Source organism: Acinonyx jubatus, chromosome X, assembly GCF_027475565.1.
Source record: "Acinonyx jubatus isolate Ajub_Pintada_27869175 chromosome X, VMU_Ajub_asm_v1.0, whole genome shotgun sequence".
NCBI classification, from domain to species: domain Eukaryota; kingdom Metazoa; phylum Chordata; class Mammalia; order Carnivora; family Felidae; genus Acinonyx; species Acinonyx jubatus.
The window spans coordinates 61,506,161-61,528,319 of record NC_069389.1 but is presented as its reverse complement, the minus strand read 5'-3'; the positions used below and the strand labels follow the sequence as shown (position 1 = coordinate 61,528,319).

General features: G+C 36.9%; 1 protein-coding gene across 5 annotated transcripts in view; it reads right to left on the bottom strand.

Annotated features, from left to right (window-relative positions):
* ATP7A (ATPase copper transporting alpha) overlaps window positions 1–22,159 on the bottom strand; it is a 177,869-nt gene that overhangs the window by 27,100 nt on the left and 128,610 nt on the right. For 4 of the 5 annotated variants that reach the window (XM_053202514.1, XM_027053780.2, XM_015084279.3 and 1 more), the window contains 8 exons: window positions 21,023–21,099; window positions 20,573–20,801; window positions 19,254–19,487; window positions 17,998–18,089; window positions 16,619–16,746; window positions 15,428–15,582; window positions 15,075–15,209; window positions 187–381 (listed from right to left, as the gene is read on the bottom strand). In XM_053202514.1, coding sequence (XP_053058489.1) covers window positions 187–381; window positions 15,075–15,209; window positions 15,428–15,582; window positions 16,619–16,746; window positions 17,998–18,089; window positions 19,254–19,487; window positions 20,573–20,801; window positions 21,023–21,099 — 1,245 coding nt within the window. The remainder of the gene's footprint in view (window positions 1–186; window positions 382–15,074; window positions 15,210–15,427; window positions 15,583–16,618; window positions 16,747–17,997; window positions 18,090–19,253; window positions 19,488–20,572; window positions 20,802–21,022; window positions 21,100–22,159) is intronic. The other variant, XM_027053781.2, reaches the window with a different exon arrangement.

Sequence of the window (22,159 nt, the reverse complement as noted above, 5' to 3'; positions counted from 1 at the left end):
TTGTATAGAACTAAGGCCAATCTAGAACAGAACCAAAATAACACCTTTCCTATCTCAACCCTCAGGATAGTCCCAGAAGAGGCTCAGCTTATGGACCATATGCAAATAATTTAGGATTCTGTTTCTCGATAGGGGTGCTATTGTCAGTTTGGATGGGACAATTCTTAGTTCTGGGAACTATCTTACCTTATGAGCCATCTCCAGTGGCTCGCCACCTTTGATTAGTATGCCATTTTGAGCACCTACTCCTGTACCCACCATCACAGCAGTTGGAGTGGCTAGTCCCAGTGAACAGGGGCACGCAATACACAGAACTGTGATAGAGGCTTGGAAAGCAAAGCGTATTATCGTTTCTGTTCGAGAGATACTTCTGTTATATCCCTTTAGAAGAAAGGCATGAATTTTGGTTATTGATCTAGAGCTGTATAAAACAAAAGGAACAAAGCTTAACTCTATTTAAATAAAACCACAATTTTCAAATCACACATAATCCTACTTAGCTACCAACATATACATTTTGGTTACTAGTAAGAAAACACTCATTTTGTTCTTGTATGAATAAAAGAAATTGTGATACTACATGTAAACAAGTCATAGTCCTAAAATCAGGATTTCAATTTTGCTGATTCCAGAGTTATAAACTATGTAGTCAATCTGAAGAACATGAAAGTCAGCTTTCTTTCCTCCATATTGAGAATGAGTGTTTTTATTAGGGATTTTCAAAAAAGAGCTGGGACCTAATTCTCAGCAAATTTGATCCTGCACAAAGAGAAATCTGAATCTGTGTATACTAAGACCATAAATCTCCCTTTCACTCTATACTTTAAAGACAATGGAAAAATCACCCAGCATACAATGGGAGCTTAATCCTATTTCAGTAAAATTCTTTTGAACATTAACAGTGTGAACTGAGTATATTGGGTGGTATAGCTCTTAGCAACACTGAATATTTGCTTGTGTGAGTAAATACAATTGAGAGTATTAGAGGAAAACTCCTAAAATTCCTAAGAGATACACATTCCAAAATACTTCCCAGCAATCCTCTTGTTCATTGAGCAATTAACCAATGTGAATCATTTTTTTAAATTTTATGTTATACTAATGACCATATCATGAAGTAGATACATAGTGTTTATGATTCTACCTGTTCTTTTTTTTTTTACATTCATAATTTTTATCTCAAAACAAAGAACCACGGTAACATTATAATATAAAATCTATTTGGAAATATTCAGAATCTGGTCACTGAGAAATGGGAATACTTCCACACTGCATTACTGCCAACCCACTGTTTTTGAGGAGCCAAAAGCACAAGTGCAATTAGAAGTCACATGTTCCAACAAAGCCCCATTCCATAGCTCTGTGAGTTTTTATCCCAAGGCTGAATGACATGAGAACTGGTAACTAAAATAATGCCATAGGCAAGGGTTTGGCTCAAGGGCCTGAAGTGTGTAAGCATCAAGGAGAGAAAGGGAGATCCAGCAATACATGAAAAAGGGAAGAGACTATAAGTGTCATGGGGTCCAATTTCCATTTATAAAAATACTGGGAAACTAGATGATTTGTGGGGGTGCCCTTGACCTATGGCAAACGTAAATCCCTCCATCTCATCTAACTCTCTGAAATGCTCCAGAGTTAGAAGTCTTCAGTTTCTTATCCCCTTAAAAGAAAGCCCCCATTTCCCCCAAAACCCCCAACCAGCACCCCCAAGAAGCCACATGTCCTGATCTCACACTCTTCTGTCCTATTTCCACCATCTGGGTCTAGACTGAGGCAGAGTCCTCCACCCTCTTTCTCAAGATTTAAGGAGTTCTCAACTCTCCAATAAGGCAAAGTAGCCAGATGAGACTGAACACCGAAGTTTGGAAAAAATCCATAGATGGAAACTCCACCCAGCAGAAGCAGTGTAATATTTATATACAGAGATGATGTTTAACACATTCTATCTAATGGGGGACTGTAGAAACAGAGGAAACAAGTTACAAGGGGATGGTGCACATTCATACTCTCAAGTGTGGGCTACACTGCACATTTACTCATACTATCTCAAATGTATGCGCCCCTAAGGGCATTTAACCTAATACAATGGAAACATAGTAATAAGGGTAACTTGACATGGTAATGGATGAATGAGCATGTGATGACGCTAATGCAACAACATATTTCAAATAGATAATCGTTCAGGAAAAATCCTCTCCCAGGGTTGGGGTTACAAAATCAAAGTTAGCTATGAACATTCTCTTCTGAATTATTTTAAAGTTATGGCTTATAACAAAAGAAAAATCCACATCAATAAGAGAAAGTATGAGAAGCATATCATCATTTCAATAGATACAGAAAAAGCATTTGACAAAGTACAACATGCATTCATGATAAAAATCCTCAACACAGTAGATTTATAGGGAACATACTTAAACATAATGAAGGCCATTTATGAAAAACCCACAGATAACATCCTCAATGGAGAAAACCTGAGAGCTTTTCCCCAAAGGCCACGAACAAGACAAGAATGCCCACTCTCACCACTTTATTCAACATAGTACTATAAGTTCTAGCCACAGCAATTAGACCACAAAAAGAAAGAAAAAGGCATCCAAATTGGTAAGGAAGAAGTAAAATGTTCACAACATGCACATGACATGATATTATATATAGAAAACCTGAAAGACTCCACCAAAAAAAAAAATGCTAGAACTGATAAACAAGTTCTGTAAAGTTGCAGGATACAAAATCAATCTACAAATTACTGCTGCAGTTCTATACACAAATAATGAAGAAGCAGAAATAAAAATTAAGACAACAATCCCATTTACAATTTCATGAAACTAACAGAATACTTAAGAATAAACCTAACCAAAGAGGTAAAAGACCTGTACTCTGAAAATTGTAAAACATTGATGAAAGAAACTGAAGACGACAAAAAGAAATGGAAAAATATTCCATGCTCATGCACTGGAAAAACAAATATTATTAAAATGTCTGTATTACCCAAAGCAATCTACAGATTTAACATAATCCCTATCAAAATACCAGCAGCATTTTTCACAGAACTAGAACAAACAGTCCTAAAATTTGTATGGAAACACAAAAGACTCCGAATAGCCAAAGCAATCTTGAAAAAGAAAGCAAAGCTGGAGGTGTCAAAATTCCAGATTTCAAGTTATATCACAAAGCTGTAGGAATCAAAACAGTATAGTAACTGCATAAAAATAGACACAGATCAACAGAAAAGAATAGAAAACCCAGAAATAAACCCACAATTATACAGTCAATAAATTTTTTTTTTAATGTTTTTATTTTTGAGACAGAGAGAGACAGAACATGAGCGGAGAAGGGGCAGAGAGAGAGGGAGACACAGAATCTGAAGCAGGCTCCAGGCTCTGAGCTGTCAGCACAGAGCCTGACGCGGGGCTCGAACTCACAGACTATGAGATCATGACCTGAGCTGAAGTCGGACGCTTAACCAACTGAGCCACCCAGGTGCCCCAGTCAATAAATCTTAAACAAAGCAAGAAGATATAGTCAATGGAAAAAAGACAGTCTCCTCAACAAACGGTATTGGGAACACTGGACAATTACATGCAAAAGGAGGAAATTGGACCACTTTCTTACACCATACAAAAAATTAAATTAAAAGTGGATTAAAGACTTAAATCTGAGACATGAAACCATAAAAATCCTAGAAGAGAACACAGGCAGTAACTTCAATGACATCGGTCATAGCAACTTTTTTTTAGATAGGTGTCCTGAGGCAAGGGCAACCAAAGGAACAATAAGCTATTGGGACTACATCAAAATAGAAAGTTTCTGAACAGAGAAAGAAACAATCAACAGAATTAAAAGGAAACCTATGGAATGGGAGAAGATATTTTCAAGGACATATATCCTTTGATAAAAGGCTAGTATTCAAAATCTATAACGGCTTATCAAACTCAACACCCAAAAAACAAATAATCCAATTACAAAATGGGCAGAAGACATGAACAGACATTTCTCCAAAAAAGACATACATATGGCCAAGACACATGAAAAGATGCACATCATCACTTACCATCAGGGACATGCAAATCAAAACTACAATGAAATACCAACTCACACCTGTCAGAATGGCTAAAATCAACAACATGAGAAACAACAGATGTTGGCAAGGATGCGGAGCAAAAGGAAACCTCTTGAACTGTTGGTGGGAACTGATGGAGCCACTCTGGAAAACAGTATAGAGGTTACTCAAAAAGTTAAAAGTAGAAGTACCCTATGATCCAGCAATTGCACTACTGAGTATTTACTCAAAGAATACAAAAACAATAATTCTAAGGGATACATGCACCAGTATGTTTATAGCAGCATTACTTACAATAGGCAAGATATGGAAGCAGCACCACTGTCCATTGATTGATGAATGGATAAAGAAGATGTGGTATATATTTATAATGGAATATTACTTCAGCCATAAAAAAGAATAAAATCTTGCCATTTGCAACCACATAGATGGAGCCAGACATTATAATGCTAAGCAAAATAAGTCAGTCAGAGAAAGACAAATACCATATGATTTCACTCATGTGGAATTTAAGAAACAAAACAAATGAACAAAGGGAAAAAATAGAAAGAAACAAGTCAATAAACAGACTCTTAACTACAGGGAACAAACTGATGGTTACCAGAGGGGAGGTGGTTGGGGGATGGATTAAATAGGTGATGGGGATTAAGGAGTGCACATGTCATGATGAGAACCAGGTAATGGATGGAATTATTGAATCACTATATTGTACACCTGGAACTAATATAACACTGTATGTTAACTAACTGGGATTAAAATTAAAACTTAAAAAATTAAAATCAACAATTAAAATCTCCTGGGAAAGGAGTTAAGATGGTGGAGAAGTAGGGGGACGCTAAGCTTGCCTCTTCCCTAAAACACAGCTAGATAAATATCATACCATTCCAAACAATGAAGAAATTGATCTGAGGACTGAGAGAACAAAACTGCACATCTACAGGTAGAAAAACGACCACCTCATGGAAGGTAGGAGCTGCAGGGGTTGATTTGAGGGAGAAAAGAACTGTGGGTGCTGTGGAAGGGAAGGAGCCCTGATTACAGAAAGAGGGGCAAGAGAGAGAGGGCAAGAGTGAAGCAGCAGGCAGGGGACTGCACAAGTAAAACTTTTCCCCAAAACCAGTGACTAAGAAAAGGAGAGGGGCTGACTGTCGTAAGTTTTATAAGCAGTAAAATGCAAAGTCTGAAGTTTTAGAAGTCCATACTGTTGCTGGAATCGTGCCTGGTGGGCTCAGTGGTGTTCCAGTGGGGAGGGAGGGTGGAGACCTGGGAGCAGGCAGCATGGTCTGAGGGATCCCCTTGGTCACATGGGTAGAAACAATTACCCTTCTTGGAGTGCATTTGGGAGTGGTGGCATGGCCTCTCCAGGGATAAGAGAATTAGCACCGGTAATGTGATGCCCTGTTCTCATAGGAACAAAGACACTGGCTGAAGGCAGCAAACCCCAGTGCTGGCTATGTGCTACACTTTACCATAAACTCCAAACTACTGCAAGATATTGCAAGAACTTTTATGGGACAAACCGACAAATGGCAAAAGTATGGTGAGACCCTCCCCCAGAGGATCAGTGCAGGTCCGAGTCTTGCGGGTCCCTAAAATTTAAAGTTTTGAAACCCAGCTGCATGCCTGATAAAACACACAAGTACTGTGCCACCTGGCAGGCAGGCAGCTCAGATATAGATAGGGTGAAGGCAGAAATCTGACAGAAGCCAGGGACAGAAAAGGGGTGATTTTTTGGTCTTCTGTGAGGGCTACCTGAAGACTGGCCTGCAGGAACTCCCCACTATGGGGAAGAGAGGTCCATCACCATTCCCCTCTCCCCCAGCCCACCCATCAGCACTGACTGACTTCAGTGAGCAGCACAGCATACCCCAGTGGAGACCAGAGCTGCTTATATCAAACCCCGTCCCCCTGCATTCTGCAGGTGCCTCTCCTCTAGGGCAAGTCCTCTTGAATATAAGCCCTGCAGGCTCCTCCTCAAGAAGACCAGCACAAACCCTTTTTACTCACCAAGGCTACTGATTATAGAGTGCTGCAACACTTCAGCTCTAGGGGAAATAGGATCTGGCCTGTTTTTGTTTTTTTTCATCAGGCTTGTTTTAACAAAGAGACTGAGACACACCTAGTCAAAATTTACCACGCAGTAGACAAGGTCCAAACAACCCCCACTGCAGGCAAGGAGAAATTCTGCAGAGGACTGACCTAAAGATAGGAGCAGCCAAAACACAACAGCACAGTACATATAGGATGCTTTTATTTTTCTGGACCTCTTATTAATATAGCCATTTCTCTCAGGAGCAGGAATATAACAGGCTTTCCTAACAATCGCACAAAAAAACAGTGACCTAGACAAAATGACAAGATGGAGGAATTAACCCCAAAAGAAAGAAAAGGAAGAAGTAATGACCAGGTTTTTAATCAATACAGATATAAGTAAGATATCTGAACCAGAATTTAAAATAACAATTATAAAGATACCAGCCAGGTTTCAGAAAAGCATAGAAGACACTAGAGAAGAAGACACTAGAGAATTCCTTACTGCATAGAAGACACTAGAGAATTCCTAACTGCAGAGATAAAAGAACTAAAAACTCGTCAGGCCAAAATCAAAAATGCTATACCAAGATGCAAATCTACTTGAATGCCATAACAATCAGGATGGACAAAGCAGAGTAACGAATCACATATAAAAGCTAAAATTACTGAAAATAACAAAGCTGAAAAGAGGGGGGAGAGAATGGTACTGAATCACAATTGCAGACTTAGGGAACTCAGCCTAAACTGTAATAACATAAAGCATAATAACATTCACATCATAGCTGTCCCAAAAGAAGAAGAGAGAGAAAAAGGGGCAGGAAGTTTATCTGAGCAAGTTACAGCTGAAAACTTCCCTAATCTTGGGAAGGAAACAGACATCAAAATCCAAGAAGCACAGAGAATTCCCATTAAATTCAACAAAAGCCAGTCATCGTCAAGACCTTAGTCAAATTTACAAAATACCCAGACAAGGAAAGAATCCTGAAAACAAAAAGTCATTAATCTACAAGGGAAGGCAGACCAGGTTCACAGCAGATCTCTCCACAGAAACTTGGCAGGCCAGAAAGAAGTGGCAAGATATATTCAACGTGCTGAGTGGAAACAATATGCAACCAAGAATACTCTATCCAAGAAGGCTGTCATTCAAAATAGAAGAACAGATAAAGAGTTTCCCAGACAAAAACTAAAAGATCTCATGACAACTGAACCAGACAATCAAGAAATATTAAAGGGGAAAAAAAGACCAAAAGCAACAAAGACTAGAAAGGAACAAAGAGCATCACCAGAAACACCAACTTTATAGGTGACACAATGGCACTAAATTCTTATCTACCAAAATCATTCTGAATACAAATGGACTAAATGCTCCGATAAAAAGACACAGTGTATCAGAATGACTAAAAAAACAAGACCCATCTATATGCTGCCTATAAGAGACTCGTTTTATACCTAAAGACACCTGCAGATTGAAAGTAAGAGGATACAGAACCACCAATCATGCTAATGTACATCAAAAGAAAGCTGGAGTAGCCATACTTATATCAAACAAACTAGATTTTAAATCAAAAATTAGGGGTGCCTGGGTGGCTCAGTCAGTTAAGCGTCCGACTTCGGCTCAGGTCATGATCTCGCAGTCTGTGGGTTCAAGCCCTGCATCGGGCTCTGTGCTAACAGCTCAGAGACTGGAGCCTGTTTGAGATTCTGTGTCTCCCTCTTTCTCTGACCCTCCCCCCTCCCGTTCATGCTCTCTCCCTGTCTCAAAAATAAATAAATGTTAAAAAAAATTTTTTAAATAAAAAAAAATCAAAGATTATAACAAGAGATGAAGAAGGCCCATATCATAATTAATAGTTCTATCACTCAAGAATATCTAACAATTGTAAATATTTAATGCCCCCAACTTGGAGGAACCCAAATATATAAATCAATTAATAACAAACATAAAGAAACTCACTGATAATAATACAAGAATAGTAGGGTTCTTTAACACCCCCCTTACAGCCATGGACAGATCATCTAAGCAGAAAATCAACAAGAAAACAATGGCTTTGAATGGAACAATGAACCAATGGACTTAACAGATATATTTATATCATTTCATCTTAAAGTAGCAGAATACATATTCTTTTTGAGTTCACATGGAACATTCTCCAGAACAGACATACACTGGGTCACAAATCAGCCCTCCACAAGTACGAAAAGATTGAGATCCTACCATGAATATTTTCCAACCACAACGTTATGAAACTTGAAGTCAAAAACAAGAAAAAATTTGGAAAGACAACATATACATGGAGGTTAAAGAACATCCTACTAAAGAATGAATGGGTTAGCCAGGAAATTAGAGAAGAAATTTAAAAAAATACATGGAGGCAAATGAAAATGAAAACACAACAATCCAAAACCTTTGGGATACAGCAAAGTCAGTCCTATGAGGAGAGTATATTGCGATACAAGCCTACATCAAGAAGCAAGAAAAGTCTCAAATAAACAACCTACTCTTACACCTAAAAGAGCTAGCAAAAAACCCAATAATGAAGCCTAAAGCCAGCAGAAGAAGGGAAATAATAAAGATTATGGTAGAAATAAATGATATAGAAACAAAAAAAATCAGTAGAACAGATCAATGAAACTAAGAGCTGGTTCTTTGAAAAAATTAATAAAATTGATAACCCCCAGCCAGGCTTATCCATAAGAAAAGAGAGGGTGCCTGGGTGGCTTAGTCGGTTAAGCATCTGACTTCAGCTCAGGTCATTATCTCATGATTCCTGAGTTCAAGTCCCGCATCGGGTGAGCACCAGCCCCACTTCAGGTGAGCACCAGCCCCACTTCAGGTGAGCTCAAGCCCTGCTCTGGTGAGTCCCGTTTTTCTCTCTCTCTCACTCTCTGCCCCTTGCTCTCAAAAAAAAAAAAGAGAGAGAGAGAGAGAGAGAGCGAGAGAGAGAGAGAGGGAGAGAAAGGACCCACATAAATAAAATCATTAATGAAAAGGAGATCACAATCAACACTACATAAACATAAACCATTAGAAGAGAATATCTTGAAAACTTATATGCCAACAAACGTGGCAATCTGGATGAAACTGACAAATTCCTAGAAAAATACAAACTACTAAAACTAAAACAGGGAGAAATAGAAAATTTGAACAGATTCATAACCAGGAAACAAAGAAATTAAATCTGTAATCAAAAATCTCCCAACAAACAAAAGTACAGGACCAGATAGATTCCCAGCAGAATTCTACCAGACATTTAAAGAAGAGTTAATACCTATTCTTCTCAAACTGTTCCAAAAAATAAAAATGAAAGGAACTTCCAATCTCAACCTATGAGGCCAGCATTACCTTGATTCCAAAAAGAGACAAAGATCCCACTAAAAAGAGACTTACAGGCCAATATCCCTGATGAACCTGGATGCAAAAATTCTCAACAGGATACTAACAAATTGAACCCAATGGTACACCGAAAGAATTATTCACCATGATCAAGTGGGATTTATTCCTGGGCTTCAGGGGTCATTTCATATTTGCATATCAATCAGTGTGATATACCACATTTATAAAAGAAAGGATAAAAACCACATGATCCCCTCAAAAGATGCAGAAAAAGCATGTGACAAAATACAGCATCTATTCTTGATAAAAACCCTCAACAAAATAGGGGTAGATGGAACATACCTCAATATCATAAAAGCCATATATGAAAGACCCACAGTTAGTATCATCCTCAATGGGGAAAAAACTGAAGCTTTTCCTCTACAGTCAGAAACAAGACAGGAATGTCCACTCTCACCACTACGATTTAACATAGTATGGAAGTCTTAGCCTCAGCAGTCAGACAACAAAAAGAAATAAAGACATCCAAATTGGCAAGGAAAAAGTCAAACTTTTACCATTCACAGATGACATGATACTCTGTGTAGAAAACCGAAACACTCCACCAAAAAATTGCTAGAACTGATACATGAATTCAGCAAAGTTGTAGAACATAAAATCAATGTTCAGAAATCTGTTGTATTTCTGTACACCAATAATGAAGCAGCAGAAAAAGAAATCAAGGACTCAATCCCACTTATAATTGCACCAAAAACCATAAGATACCTGGAATAAACCTAATGAAAGAGGTAAAACATCTGGACTCTGAAAACTATAGAACACTTATAAAATAAATTGAAGAGGACCCAAAGAAAGGGGAAAATATTCCATGCCCATGGATTGGAAGAACAAACATTGTTAAAATGTCTATGCTACCCAAAGCTATCTATATAATTAATGCAATCCCAATCAAATTTGCACCAGCATTCTTCTCAAAGCTAGAACAAACAATCCCAAAATTTGTATGGAACCACCAAAAAACCCAAATAGCCAAACCAATTTTGAAAAAGAAAAGCAAAGCTAGAGGCATCAGAATTCTGGACTTCAAGTTATATTACAAAGATGTAGAAGATGGGCTAAATAGGTAATGGGTATAGGAAGGCACTTGTTATGATGAGCACTGGGTGCTATACGTAAGTGATGAATCACTATATTCTCCTGAAATCAACATTATACTATATGTTTTTTTTTAATTTTTTAATGTTTATTTATTTTTGAGAGAGAGAGAGAGAGAGAGAGAGAGAGCGCGAGCGAGCACAGGTGGGGTAGGGGCACAGAGAGAGGGAGACACAGAATCTGAAGCAGGCTCCAGGCTCTGAGCTATCAGCACAGAGCTGGACACAGGGCTCGAACTCACGAACTGCAAGATCATGACCTGAGCCCAAGTTGGACGCTTAACCTACTGAGCCACCCAGGCGCTCCTATACTATATGTTAACTAACTAGAATTTAAGTAAAAATTTGAGGAAAAATGGAGTTATTTATAAAAAATAAATAAAATAGTGTCTCTTAAAAAACAAAATGGAAAAATACTAAACCTCTACCAAGAGCCAGCATTTTTGCTTGCTCATCTGGAGGACTCTCCCACTAGACAGGTGGTAAGAGTACTTAAAAAAAAAGTGAGTCTTGGGGCACCTGGGTTCATTGAGCATCTGACTTCGGCTCAGGTCATGGTCTCAAGGTTTGTGAGTTCGAGCCCCACATCGGGCTCACTGCTGTCAGTGCAGAGTCTGATTCTGATGCTCTGTCCCCTTCTCTCTCCCCTCCCGCACTTGCATTCTCTCTCCAAAAATAAATAAACATTAAAAAGTAAAAGTGGATCTGCTAAAGGGAAGATCTTGTTTGGTCCAGTGAGGGGAGAAAGGATCTAGCTTCCCTTCTCTGGACTCCATCCAAAGTTCCAATCCATCAACCACCATTAAGTACAATGCCTATTTTAGTAATAATTGTAGATTTCAAGTAATACTACATATAATCTTCAACAAAGAAAAAAGTTCCAAAGGAGACCAGTAGCTTCTTAATATAGGCACATGACTTTCCTGAGAAGTTAAACTGGAGAGTTTCCACCTGAAGGACAGAAATTGTTAAGAGGCAATGTGTAAACCTCATACACCATATCATGTACTCTGCAATAACATATTACATTCCTAAGAAATGCTCCTTTTTAGTGCACCTTTACTTTTCCAGTATCAAATCTTCTACCCTATCACCTCTCTTTAGCGCTTCCCTCTAACCTCAATTTCCTTATGTTCTCATTATTTGGTAAAATCACTTTACACTTAAAGAACTAAATATTTATGTAATAAAACTAGAAGATAAAATAAATTAAACTCAAGTTAATTTTCTCTGCAGAGTTGTATGGTAGTGAGGAAGGTGCTCTTATTTAATTCCTCTATGCCCTCCACACTCACATACATCTGCTTCTTGGTAAGTCTGGGGTTGGGGAAGTTGCACCTTACTCTTACTCTCGTATATGCCCTTTTGAGGCAATACAAGAACCCAAGGGAGAAAACGCTGGCAAAGTTGTCATACACCAAGCAGCCAATTACTCCTGAAATGAAGGAAAGTTCACTTGGTCTCTCCTAAACAGAAGAGAATGTCCAAGAGATAAAATGTTTTAAAAAACCACTGTAGATAACAACGAACCTAGCACTGGGTTCTTCTGAGTGCTCACTAAGAGAAAGGAAATCAAGTAGCAGTATTCAGAAACAGTTCTGGGTTACAATCTGATGAGGTCTCTCTCTCACTCAGGGAGAGGTTGCTTTTTCATGTTGGTAGGGAGGCAGGAAGGAGACATGGCTTAGACATTGGTGGTGGTCTCCTTAACGGGTTGGATGCTATTAATCTCCACAACGAGGCCTTTGTCAGCTCGACCGGCCTCCTTTACCTGCCCTTCAAAGGCTCATGTAATTTCCTCAAAAGTCCTGCCATAGGTATCAGGGACTTTGAAAAAGATGAAGACAAAGAAGATAACAAGGAAGCCAGTGAATACAATAAAAATGTAGGTTCCTAAATAGAATGCAGCTGAGGGGGAAGAGCAGCCCAACCAAAAAGTTGGAGGTCCCATTGTAATAACCAGCCTCTGCCATTGCAGCTGGGTGGAGTACATGGATGAAGAGTTTCGACACAATAAACCAGGGAATGGAGCCTGGGCCAATTTCAAAAAACGGCACAAAGACCAAGACAGACACAATACAGACAAAGCTCTTCCAATTATACTTGTCCTTTAATAACAAAGAAACAGTCATGAGGATGGAACAAAATGCCATGTATCCAAGGCTAATCAGAAGTAGAGTCTTCCTCCCTGCTCTTTTGACCAGAGACAGAGAAACTGCAGTGAAGACAGTATTAACCATACCCGCACCAATGGTGGTATAGACTGGCTCCCCAACATCTGCATCTTTGAAGATTCCTATTGAGTAACAGAACATAGCATTGATTTGAGAGAGCTGCTGGGAGAGCTGGAGTATGGTGGAAATGACAATATGCTGTCAGCAACTGGACACTCTGAATAGCTCCAGCATAGTGACTTGCCTTTCTTGTGCCATCCTAGCACTCTCATCTTTCATCTCCTGGATGTCCTGACTGAGTCACGTCTTGGGTGCCCCACAATCACTAGATGTTCTCCTTAGCAGTCTTTTCTTCCTTTCTGTTAATGACCAAGAATCTAGGACTTTCAGAGCAAGGAGGAAGGGCTGTACTTTGTAGGACAGCTAGAATGATGGTGAAGCCCAACAACAGGGGCCAAAGCTCTTCAGTCTCCAAGATGACTTTCAGACAAAAAAATATGAGCCACCAGAATCCTGACAACAATTCCCAGCTAGTTAGGAATGCCAAAGCTCCCCCAACCCCGTAGGACAGTAGTAGATATCTCTCCAAGGTACATGGGCACAAACCTGTGCAGTGTCCACAGAAGAGGCCAATAATCTATTGGCCCAGGATCAGCATTTCAACAGACTCTGCTACTCTGGAGAACCCCATAAGGCAGGCACCAGCAACAGCCAATAGGTTGACAATAAGCATTGAATCGCGCCTGCCAAAGCAGTTGACAAAAGTCCAATAGAAAAGAAAATACCATTAATGGAGAAGACTGCTACAGACAAGGACCAGAGGGAAGTGAGTACCACCTGAGTGGGAGAGTCTTCTACTCTCTTTTCCAAAGAGTAACTGAGAAAATTCTTAATAATTGTCTCAGGAGCACCGATGACTCCAGTGTTGTAACCAAATTGGAAAGAGCCTATTGAATCAATGGAGATGGCAAAGAGACCTTCTGTGTTTCCATGGCCCTAATTTAATTCTTTTCCAATCTTCAATAAATATCTAGGAGATCCCAGAGACACCTCTTCTAGCCAACAAAACCTTCAAAATGTCCTTCTTGGTAGTAAGTTTTTCTTCAGGTCCCCAGTAAGGCTCTACATCTCACCCTCACTCTCCTGATTCTACTTGTTCTTTAAATGAAGGGACAGGTGTGCCTGAGTGGCTCAGTTGGTTAAGTGTCTGACTCTTGATTTCGGCTCAGGTCATGATCTTGTGGTTTTTGAGTCCTGAGTCCTGAGTCCCTGTGAGCCCTGGGATTCTCTGTTTCCCTCTCTCACTGCCCGCTCCCTGCTCGTGCTCCATCTTTCTCACTCTCAAAATAAATAAATAAACATTTTCAAATAAATAAATAAATAAATAAATAAAGGGACAAACAACATGAAACAGTGTACAGCATGGTATTTTTTAAAATAAAGAAACACAACAAAGTAAGACTTTCTTAGTAGTAATGGCTTTACAGTGCTAGGTTCTCACAAAGTTCTCAAATACTTTAAGTGTTCATCTAAGAGATATTTATCTACATAGAAACAGAGTTGGGAGGGACTAAAGCTTATGCTTTAATATATGTCATATGTGCATGTTTTCACCTACACTCATTCCAATCTTGCAATTTAGGTATTATTATCACTACATTACAGATGACAAAATCGAAAGTGACTTAAAGGTTATATCTCTAATATAAAGTACAAGCCAGGTCTACTTTACCACTTTATGACACCATACTTCATAGACTATTATAGAAATACAGAGGAACAGACATTAATATTACTTTATATTTATAAAGCATTTAATAAATTATAAAGTGTTTCCAATATATCCTCTTATCTAACTTTAACAACAACTGCAAGTTATGCAAGAATGGGTGTTATTAGAATCTCACTTTATAGATGATGAAACTGAGGCTCAGAGAGAAATTAAGTTGACTTAAGATCACACTGATGTTCAGTTTCCTCATCTATAAAATGAGATTCTAATAACACCCATCGTGCATAACTTGCATTTGTTGTGAAAGTTAAAATAAGAGGATATATTGGATGATATATTGGAAACAGAGCTGAGATCCCAAGGCTTTTCTCAATACATCTATAGTCCTTCAAGAAAGCAAAGTCATGTTTGTAATGAGACTGGTATAAAATATAAAAGTTCAGTACTAGAAATGCAAATGTTATTGTTATTATCCTCCCACTTCAGGCCCACTAGTAATTATAAAATTATTTTCCAACTAATAGTTTATGCAAAAGATTCACCAACTGTTTTTTCCATATGGTAAGAGTTTTTACAAGTCACTTACAGGAAAGTAGGTTTCCACAATTTCAAAATTCAGAAATCCAATTATAATCCAAACCAAGAGGGTAGCAATGGAAATGACAACAATAAAAGGAACAAAGTAGCCACTGAGTTTGTCTGCAAACTGCTGGATAGGAGCCTAGAATGATAACAACAACAACAATAACAACAACACATGTATCAAGGTCTCTTTTTTGTAATAGAGTATTATTTGGTATTACACACAAATATTTAAATAAACTCCATATTAATGCAACTAGAGTTAATCAAATGAAAATATAAAAAACTAGATCAGGATTATACTGAGCACTCTTTAAAAAAAAAATTCTTTCAGTTTCTCCTAGGGAGTTAAGTTACCTTTGATGTTTGTGCCTCTTCCACAAGTTTGACAATTTGAGAAAGTGTTGTGTCAGCTCCAACATGGGTTGCACGGATAAGTAGTGATCCATTCTGGTTAATGGAACCAGCAATCACTGTGCTGCCAGATTTCTTAGCCACTGGCATTGCCTCCCCTGTATAAAGGAGTAAAGACAGATTTAGATTTAGGGAACATTAATAAATACTATCTTGAAACATGCTGTTATTCATTAATTGTCAAAAAATATGTAGAAAAGTGATCCTTACTTCATAAAATAGAATCTGGACAAATACCTAGGTGAAAGTTGCCCTCCCTTTTTCCTTATGTCAGTTCTGAGCCAAACCCAGGGATATACATCTTAAACTGGAAAAGCCTATTAAGGTTTTTAGGCAGACATGTCTAAAGACAATGTCTTATAGGCAGACATTTTTAAAGATCCACCCTAGTCTTAGATCATTGGTTTTCTAAATGTTCCCAAGGAGCACTTAGAAATGTGGGAGTTCTTGTTTGTAATAACTCCCGGTGGAGCATGTGGTGCTGCTACTCCAATTTAGTGGGCCAGGGTCAGGGATACTAAGTATATTACAATGTGTAAGCAGTTCCCCAGAACTAACAATTGTCCCATCTGAATTGGCAATAGCACCCTACTGAGAAACACAGAGTCCTAAAATTATTTCCTCATAGTCCATAAGCTGAGCCTCTTCTGGAGTCATCCTGAGGGTTAAGGTATTATTTTGGTTCTGTTCTGGATCAGCCTTAGTTAGCTAAGATCTGTAAAACTACTCCAAGGCCTCCTTTCTTAGAGCAGACCCTGAGGTGGAAAACCTGGAGTCATATGCCAGCTCAGACCAGACCAGTCTTTAGGGAAGGAAAACAAAATAGGTTATTTGCTCAGGAAAATCTGCCAAAGTCTCTTGTGCTCTACATCAGAATGAGAAAACTTCCTTTGGCTACACATTCTAGTAATAAACAATCCTCAGTTAAAAAAGCTTTCAGTAGCATAACTAAAAACACAAAGTAAATCTGCAGAAATTGATTTAATACAGTCTTAAAAGAATTCATATTCTCTTTGCTCATTATTTACTCATTCCATAGTTTCTACAAAAAAGCTCTCCACTTTTTATTCCTATTTTTCATTATCACTTTGGATTCATTTTACTTTCATGTCATGATCCTCTGAAAGAACATACCTGTGATAAGGGACTCATCTACCATAGAATGTCCTTCAATCACACGACCATCCACTGGAAATTTGCCTCCTGGAACCACTTTAATGATGTCTCCACGTTGTACAAGTTCCACATCCACTTGTTCTTCACTGCATATGAGTTAAAATAAAAAGCATTGAGGGGTGCCTGGGTGGTTCAGTCAGTTAAGCGGCTGACTCTTGATATCGGCTCAGGTTGTGATCTTATGCTCGTGAGATTGAGCACTGCATCGGGCTCTGTGCTGAGTGTGGAGCCTGCTTGAGACTCTCTCTCTCCCTCTCTCTCTCTCTCTGCCCCTTCCTCCACCCTCTCTCTCAAAATAAATAATTAAAACTTTAAAAAAATATTAAAAAAAATAAAAAGCATTGGGAAAATATGTTTCTCACCCTGATCTTTCCATGCAAGCTTGTTGGTTAATGTCAAGCTTGTAGCTCCAGAACTGCTACCAATGGAAACTAGAACTAACATTTAAGCTAGGAGCTACAATGTTAGTCCTGTTCACTGTTGGGGAATAGTTCAGTATCTGGCACAAAATAGGTACCCTATATGTTTGTTGAATAGTCACTGAATGAATAAATGAAAGCTTTAGAAAATAATGTGATGGCTTTTATTTAAGTAAACAATTTATTTATTGTGTAAATTTGCCTACATAGTTTTATGAATATACAAATGAGAAATACAAAAGAATGAAATCTTAAAAAAAAAAGACTGAAATCTTATCAAGCCTTTAGCTCTAACTTCCAGTTTACAGATAACATAGGAGTTAGAGAACAAGTTAGATGACAACACAAGGAAGCAAAGAGTTAAATTCAGATTGTGTGATATTCTGCAGGACATCACATTGATGGATTCTTCTCTAATAAGTTAATTGCATGGCGGGGGTTGAGGGGGTGGTAGGTGGGAGTAGGAGGGTGGTAGAGAGGGAGGAGGGAGAACAAGAGGGAAGAGCTGTTTTAGATTAAAAGAAACGTGTTAGTCAAATGCATCAACATGTAGAACTTGTTTGATTTTTATTGCAAACAAAGAAACTTTCAACTTTTGGGAGACAACAAGAGAAATGTGAATATAGACTGTATAAGAGATGGTATTAAGGTATTGTTCATTTTGTTAAATGCAATATGGTAGTTAGATACATGAGAATATGTCCTTTTTTAGGAATATTTAGCAGTAAAACAATATGACTGGAATTTAAAATACTACTGCAACAACAGAAAGATATTTAGATGAAGTCTGGCCAAATGTGAATAAGTCAAATCTGGGAGATAGATTAGGTGAGTTCATTATACTCTTCTACTTCTGGGTATATTTGATATTTTTTGTAAGAAGTTAAAAAGAGAAGGGGGAAGAATGAAAATAAATACCTTAAGAGAATATTATCAGAGTCAAGAGTTACAATAGTTGCTTCTGTAGCTTGTAGTGAAATTAGCTTGGCAAGAGCCTCTGATGTTTTGCCCTATAAATAAAAAACAAACATGTTAACAATACTAAGGAAGAAAAATCTCAGGTTTTACCTAAAATAAAGATATAATACTTAACATTTACCCAAGAGATAATTTTAGGAATATTAATCAGTTCAAATTAGAAAATATTTCACTTCAAAAATATGAAGTATACAAAATATAAAATATATTATTAGGCATAATTTATAAATAAATAATGTAACTTAATAAGAAAAGCATCAAGAACTCAGGTACATGAGCAAAGGACATGATTAGGAAATTCATGTAAGAAGAAATTAAATACCTGATATGTGGAAAAATGTTTATCCTTGCTATTAATGGAAGAAATGCAAAAGAAAGCAACTCTATGATACCATTTAATGCATACTAATTTAGCAAGAATTTATACAGGAGTTAATGCCAATGAAGTTGTAGTAAAACTACTTTACTAACATACTCTTGTTGATAAAAAAAATTGTTACAACTTGTAGCATGAGCCATAAAAAGATTTATGCTCTTTACTCATATACTTTATAATTTATCCTAAGATACTAATTCAATAGAAATTACTATTAAACATGAATATGTTTAATGCAAAATTATCTAAAATTTAAAACTGGAAACAGTCTAATTGAGAACAAAACAGGAATGGTTTAGTTGAGTGACAGCACAATGATTTGCCAGAATATGATTCAGAAAATACCAAATAATTATCTAGACTGCAAAATGGGGAAAAAGCTGTATAATGTTAAGGATACAAACTGGTATGTACACTATGTTTGCCACTCTAAAATATAAAGGTATCTCGAGCAGAATTAGAAAGTAATTTCCATTATAGTATGGGATTATGAGTGAATATTCTTTCCATCATTATTTTAAATCCTGTGGTCACATCAATTTTCCCATTAACAATGTGATATAAATAAATATTTATCAAATGTCTCTCTGTTTAAATCTCATGGTTAAATGAACATGGATGTACTATACTATCTACAGTATTAATTCCATAAATTTGGTAAATCTTCTAAAGGAAAATTTAACTTAAAATATTACCAAAACAGAAGTACTTCTTTTGTTAACTATATAAATCAATGCATATTTCCAATAATTGGACTCGAAAATATTACAATCATTTATCTACCCAAGATTTTAACAAACGTCACCCGTTCTTACTTTACCTTTGCTATATGTTCCAGCCACCGGCCTAGTGCAATAAAGACAAATAGCATAGGAGGTGTGTCAAAGAAAGTAATAGGGTTTACTTTGGCTCTTTCATACATTGCAACCAGAAGAATAACCAAAGAGTAGGCAAATGCAATGGTGGTTGCCAGCACAATCAGTACATCCATATTTGCAGTTTTATGCTTCAGGGCTCTATACGCCTGAATGTAGAAGTACCAGCCTCCAAAAAACTGTAATACAGAAACAATAATTACTGCTTTTTAAAAAAATGCTGAAATCCAAATGTTTATCTCAGTAACAAAGATACAGTAATAATGTTCATTTCCTTTGACTTTTATCTAATCCAGCAACACTAAGGAAAGATTTTAAGCTGAAACAATAGTGTCCATATTTTAGCAGGTATGTGCATGTAGGGATTCAAATTGCTGTAGAAGCTCTTGGCAGCTGTCCTCTATGATCCAATGGATATTCCATAATATAAAGAAAGATAATTCTTGGATTATTCTTTTAGATGCTAGCAAAAACAAGAACTAAGAAAAAAAAAGAACTAAGAAAAAAATTACATTTTTGACAAGGGTTTTTTATGGAAAACTCTGTTCCCCCTATCCAAAATTCAACCTAAGTGTATATCACAAGCTACTGGAACTGTTGGCTGTTTTCATTGGTATACATAACTGAGAAGCTTATTTTTCATTAGTATAGAGAAACACACTAAGATTTTCTTAAAATCATCATAACTTTTTATAAGAATCAGAAAAAGGAATAGATTTATTAGATAGAAGTGTTCTATAGTAAAAGTTTATCTCAAAAGAAGAGTTGAAAACATACAGAAAATAATGAACTTCAGTGCTAGGGAGAAATAATAAAAATAATAACATAATATTATAATTGCCACCATTATTTTAGTTTATATAATTAATAATTAAGTAACATTTAATATACTAATGTGAATATAATTAATTTTAATATATTTAATATGGAATATTAAGTGCAAATATAGATAAATAAAATATAATCTATTTTATTATAGTTTTAAATATACAATTATATACAATAGCAGATATGAATGCTAAATTCATATCTAAATATGAATTGAGATTATTCTCTGCTTTGCCATTAAATAGTATCCTTAAGAGTTAAATGGAATTTATTATCTACTTTAACCACTCAATTTAAGATTATTTTTATAAAGCATCCACAGCATAAAATGATCCAACTTCTGACTAATACCTGTTTTGCAACTGAAAATAGCCTTTCCTGTCACATTTTGCTGTTTTACATTATTAACATACATCCTTGCTAACATTTCACTTGCCTGTACAGGTACACACAACAAAAAGGATAGCAAATTCATAATGGACAGTCCTGGCAGGATCTGGCGCTCCAGGAACATAGAAGAAGAATGAATGTTGATCATTTCTTCTTGACTCATGCTCTGATTATGGTGAAGAGTTGCAAGATGGTGGTCCATAACCATCATATATATCATCAGCCCCATGACAGGAATACAGAAAAAGAGGCTCACAAGGAAGGACCGTCTCCACCTCACGTAGAAAAGAAAAATCATTTGAATAAGTAGCTTATGGTTAAAGAGTCTACATAGTACAGAGAAATACAAATTGTGACCACTCCACCCGACATAAGGATGCCACTGTAAAAACTAACATGCCAACAGGATGTTAAATTTATAACAAGGAGTCAAAATCTGTTTTTCACTGACACACCAAAAGCACTTGTTTCTTACTGACACACCAAAAGCACTTACTGTCTTATTTCTCGTTTATGGTCCAGGTGGCTTGCTGACCGATCCTTTTTGACCAAAGAAGCTTCAAAACCTAAGCTCTAAGGAAATTCATGAGAAAACAATTATTTCACTGAATGTATAAATATTATATAGAGAAATTCTAAGTCATGGTATTGTCATTAAGTACAATTCAACTCAATTACTGAGTGCAAGGCACTCTGGGGAATATAAAGATGAAGATGTGCTTCCTTAATTACTTGTGTTTATAATCTTCCTTCAAAGAAATGAATATTTCCCCAATTCTAGTTAATGTCTATCCTACTGCTCTCAAACTAATGATTTAACTCAAGTGCAGTTGCCCTCACTAGAAATTCTTATTACACCAAAAAGTAAGCTAAAGCCTCCACTAAGTGATTTTAGAAAAAAAGCAGAATCTGTTACGTGGTCAGGCTGACAGAGTGTTTGATGATGTAATAAAGACAGAATTCAATAGTAAAATCATAAATCTTACATTTAGATAAGAGTCATCCACTAGTATTGATGTACATTAATCATTTCTTCTAAATTTTAGCTTTGACAGCTGTCCATCCCTCCCCCGAACAAGTACAGAAAACTGAATAATAGGCCACAAAAACTAGCACCATATTAAATATATTATTCAAGGCTTTGCATATGTTGGCTTTACTCTTGTTCTATCAGAAAAAAAGAACACGAACAAAAATTTTCTTGAATAAGACAAAGTATTAAAGAAAACTACACATAAGACTCATATGTGCATAGACAGTAACATACACTATAATTTCAACTGCTAAGAAAAATGCTGTCATCTTACATTTGTTGGAAATGTAGCACAGTGAAAAAAGCAACCGTGAAATTTGGGGTCAGAAAGAACAGACTCAAATCCCAGCTATGACACTTACTACCTATGTGACTTTGGGCAAGTAACTTAACTTCTCTCAACCTGAGTTTCTCCACCACCAAAATGAAGATGAGAGCACTGTTGTGAGAATTAAGAGTTGAAGCTTTGCAATCTTGGAAACTGGCTCAAAGTAGATACTTGATAATGCTAGCTTCACAAGATGTTAATGGTATTATTATCTATAGTAATAGGATCTTATCTGAACTATTAATATCTTCAGATCATGATAACACCAAGGC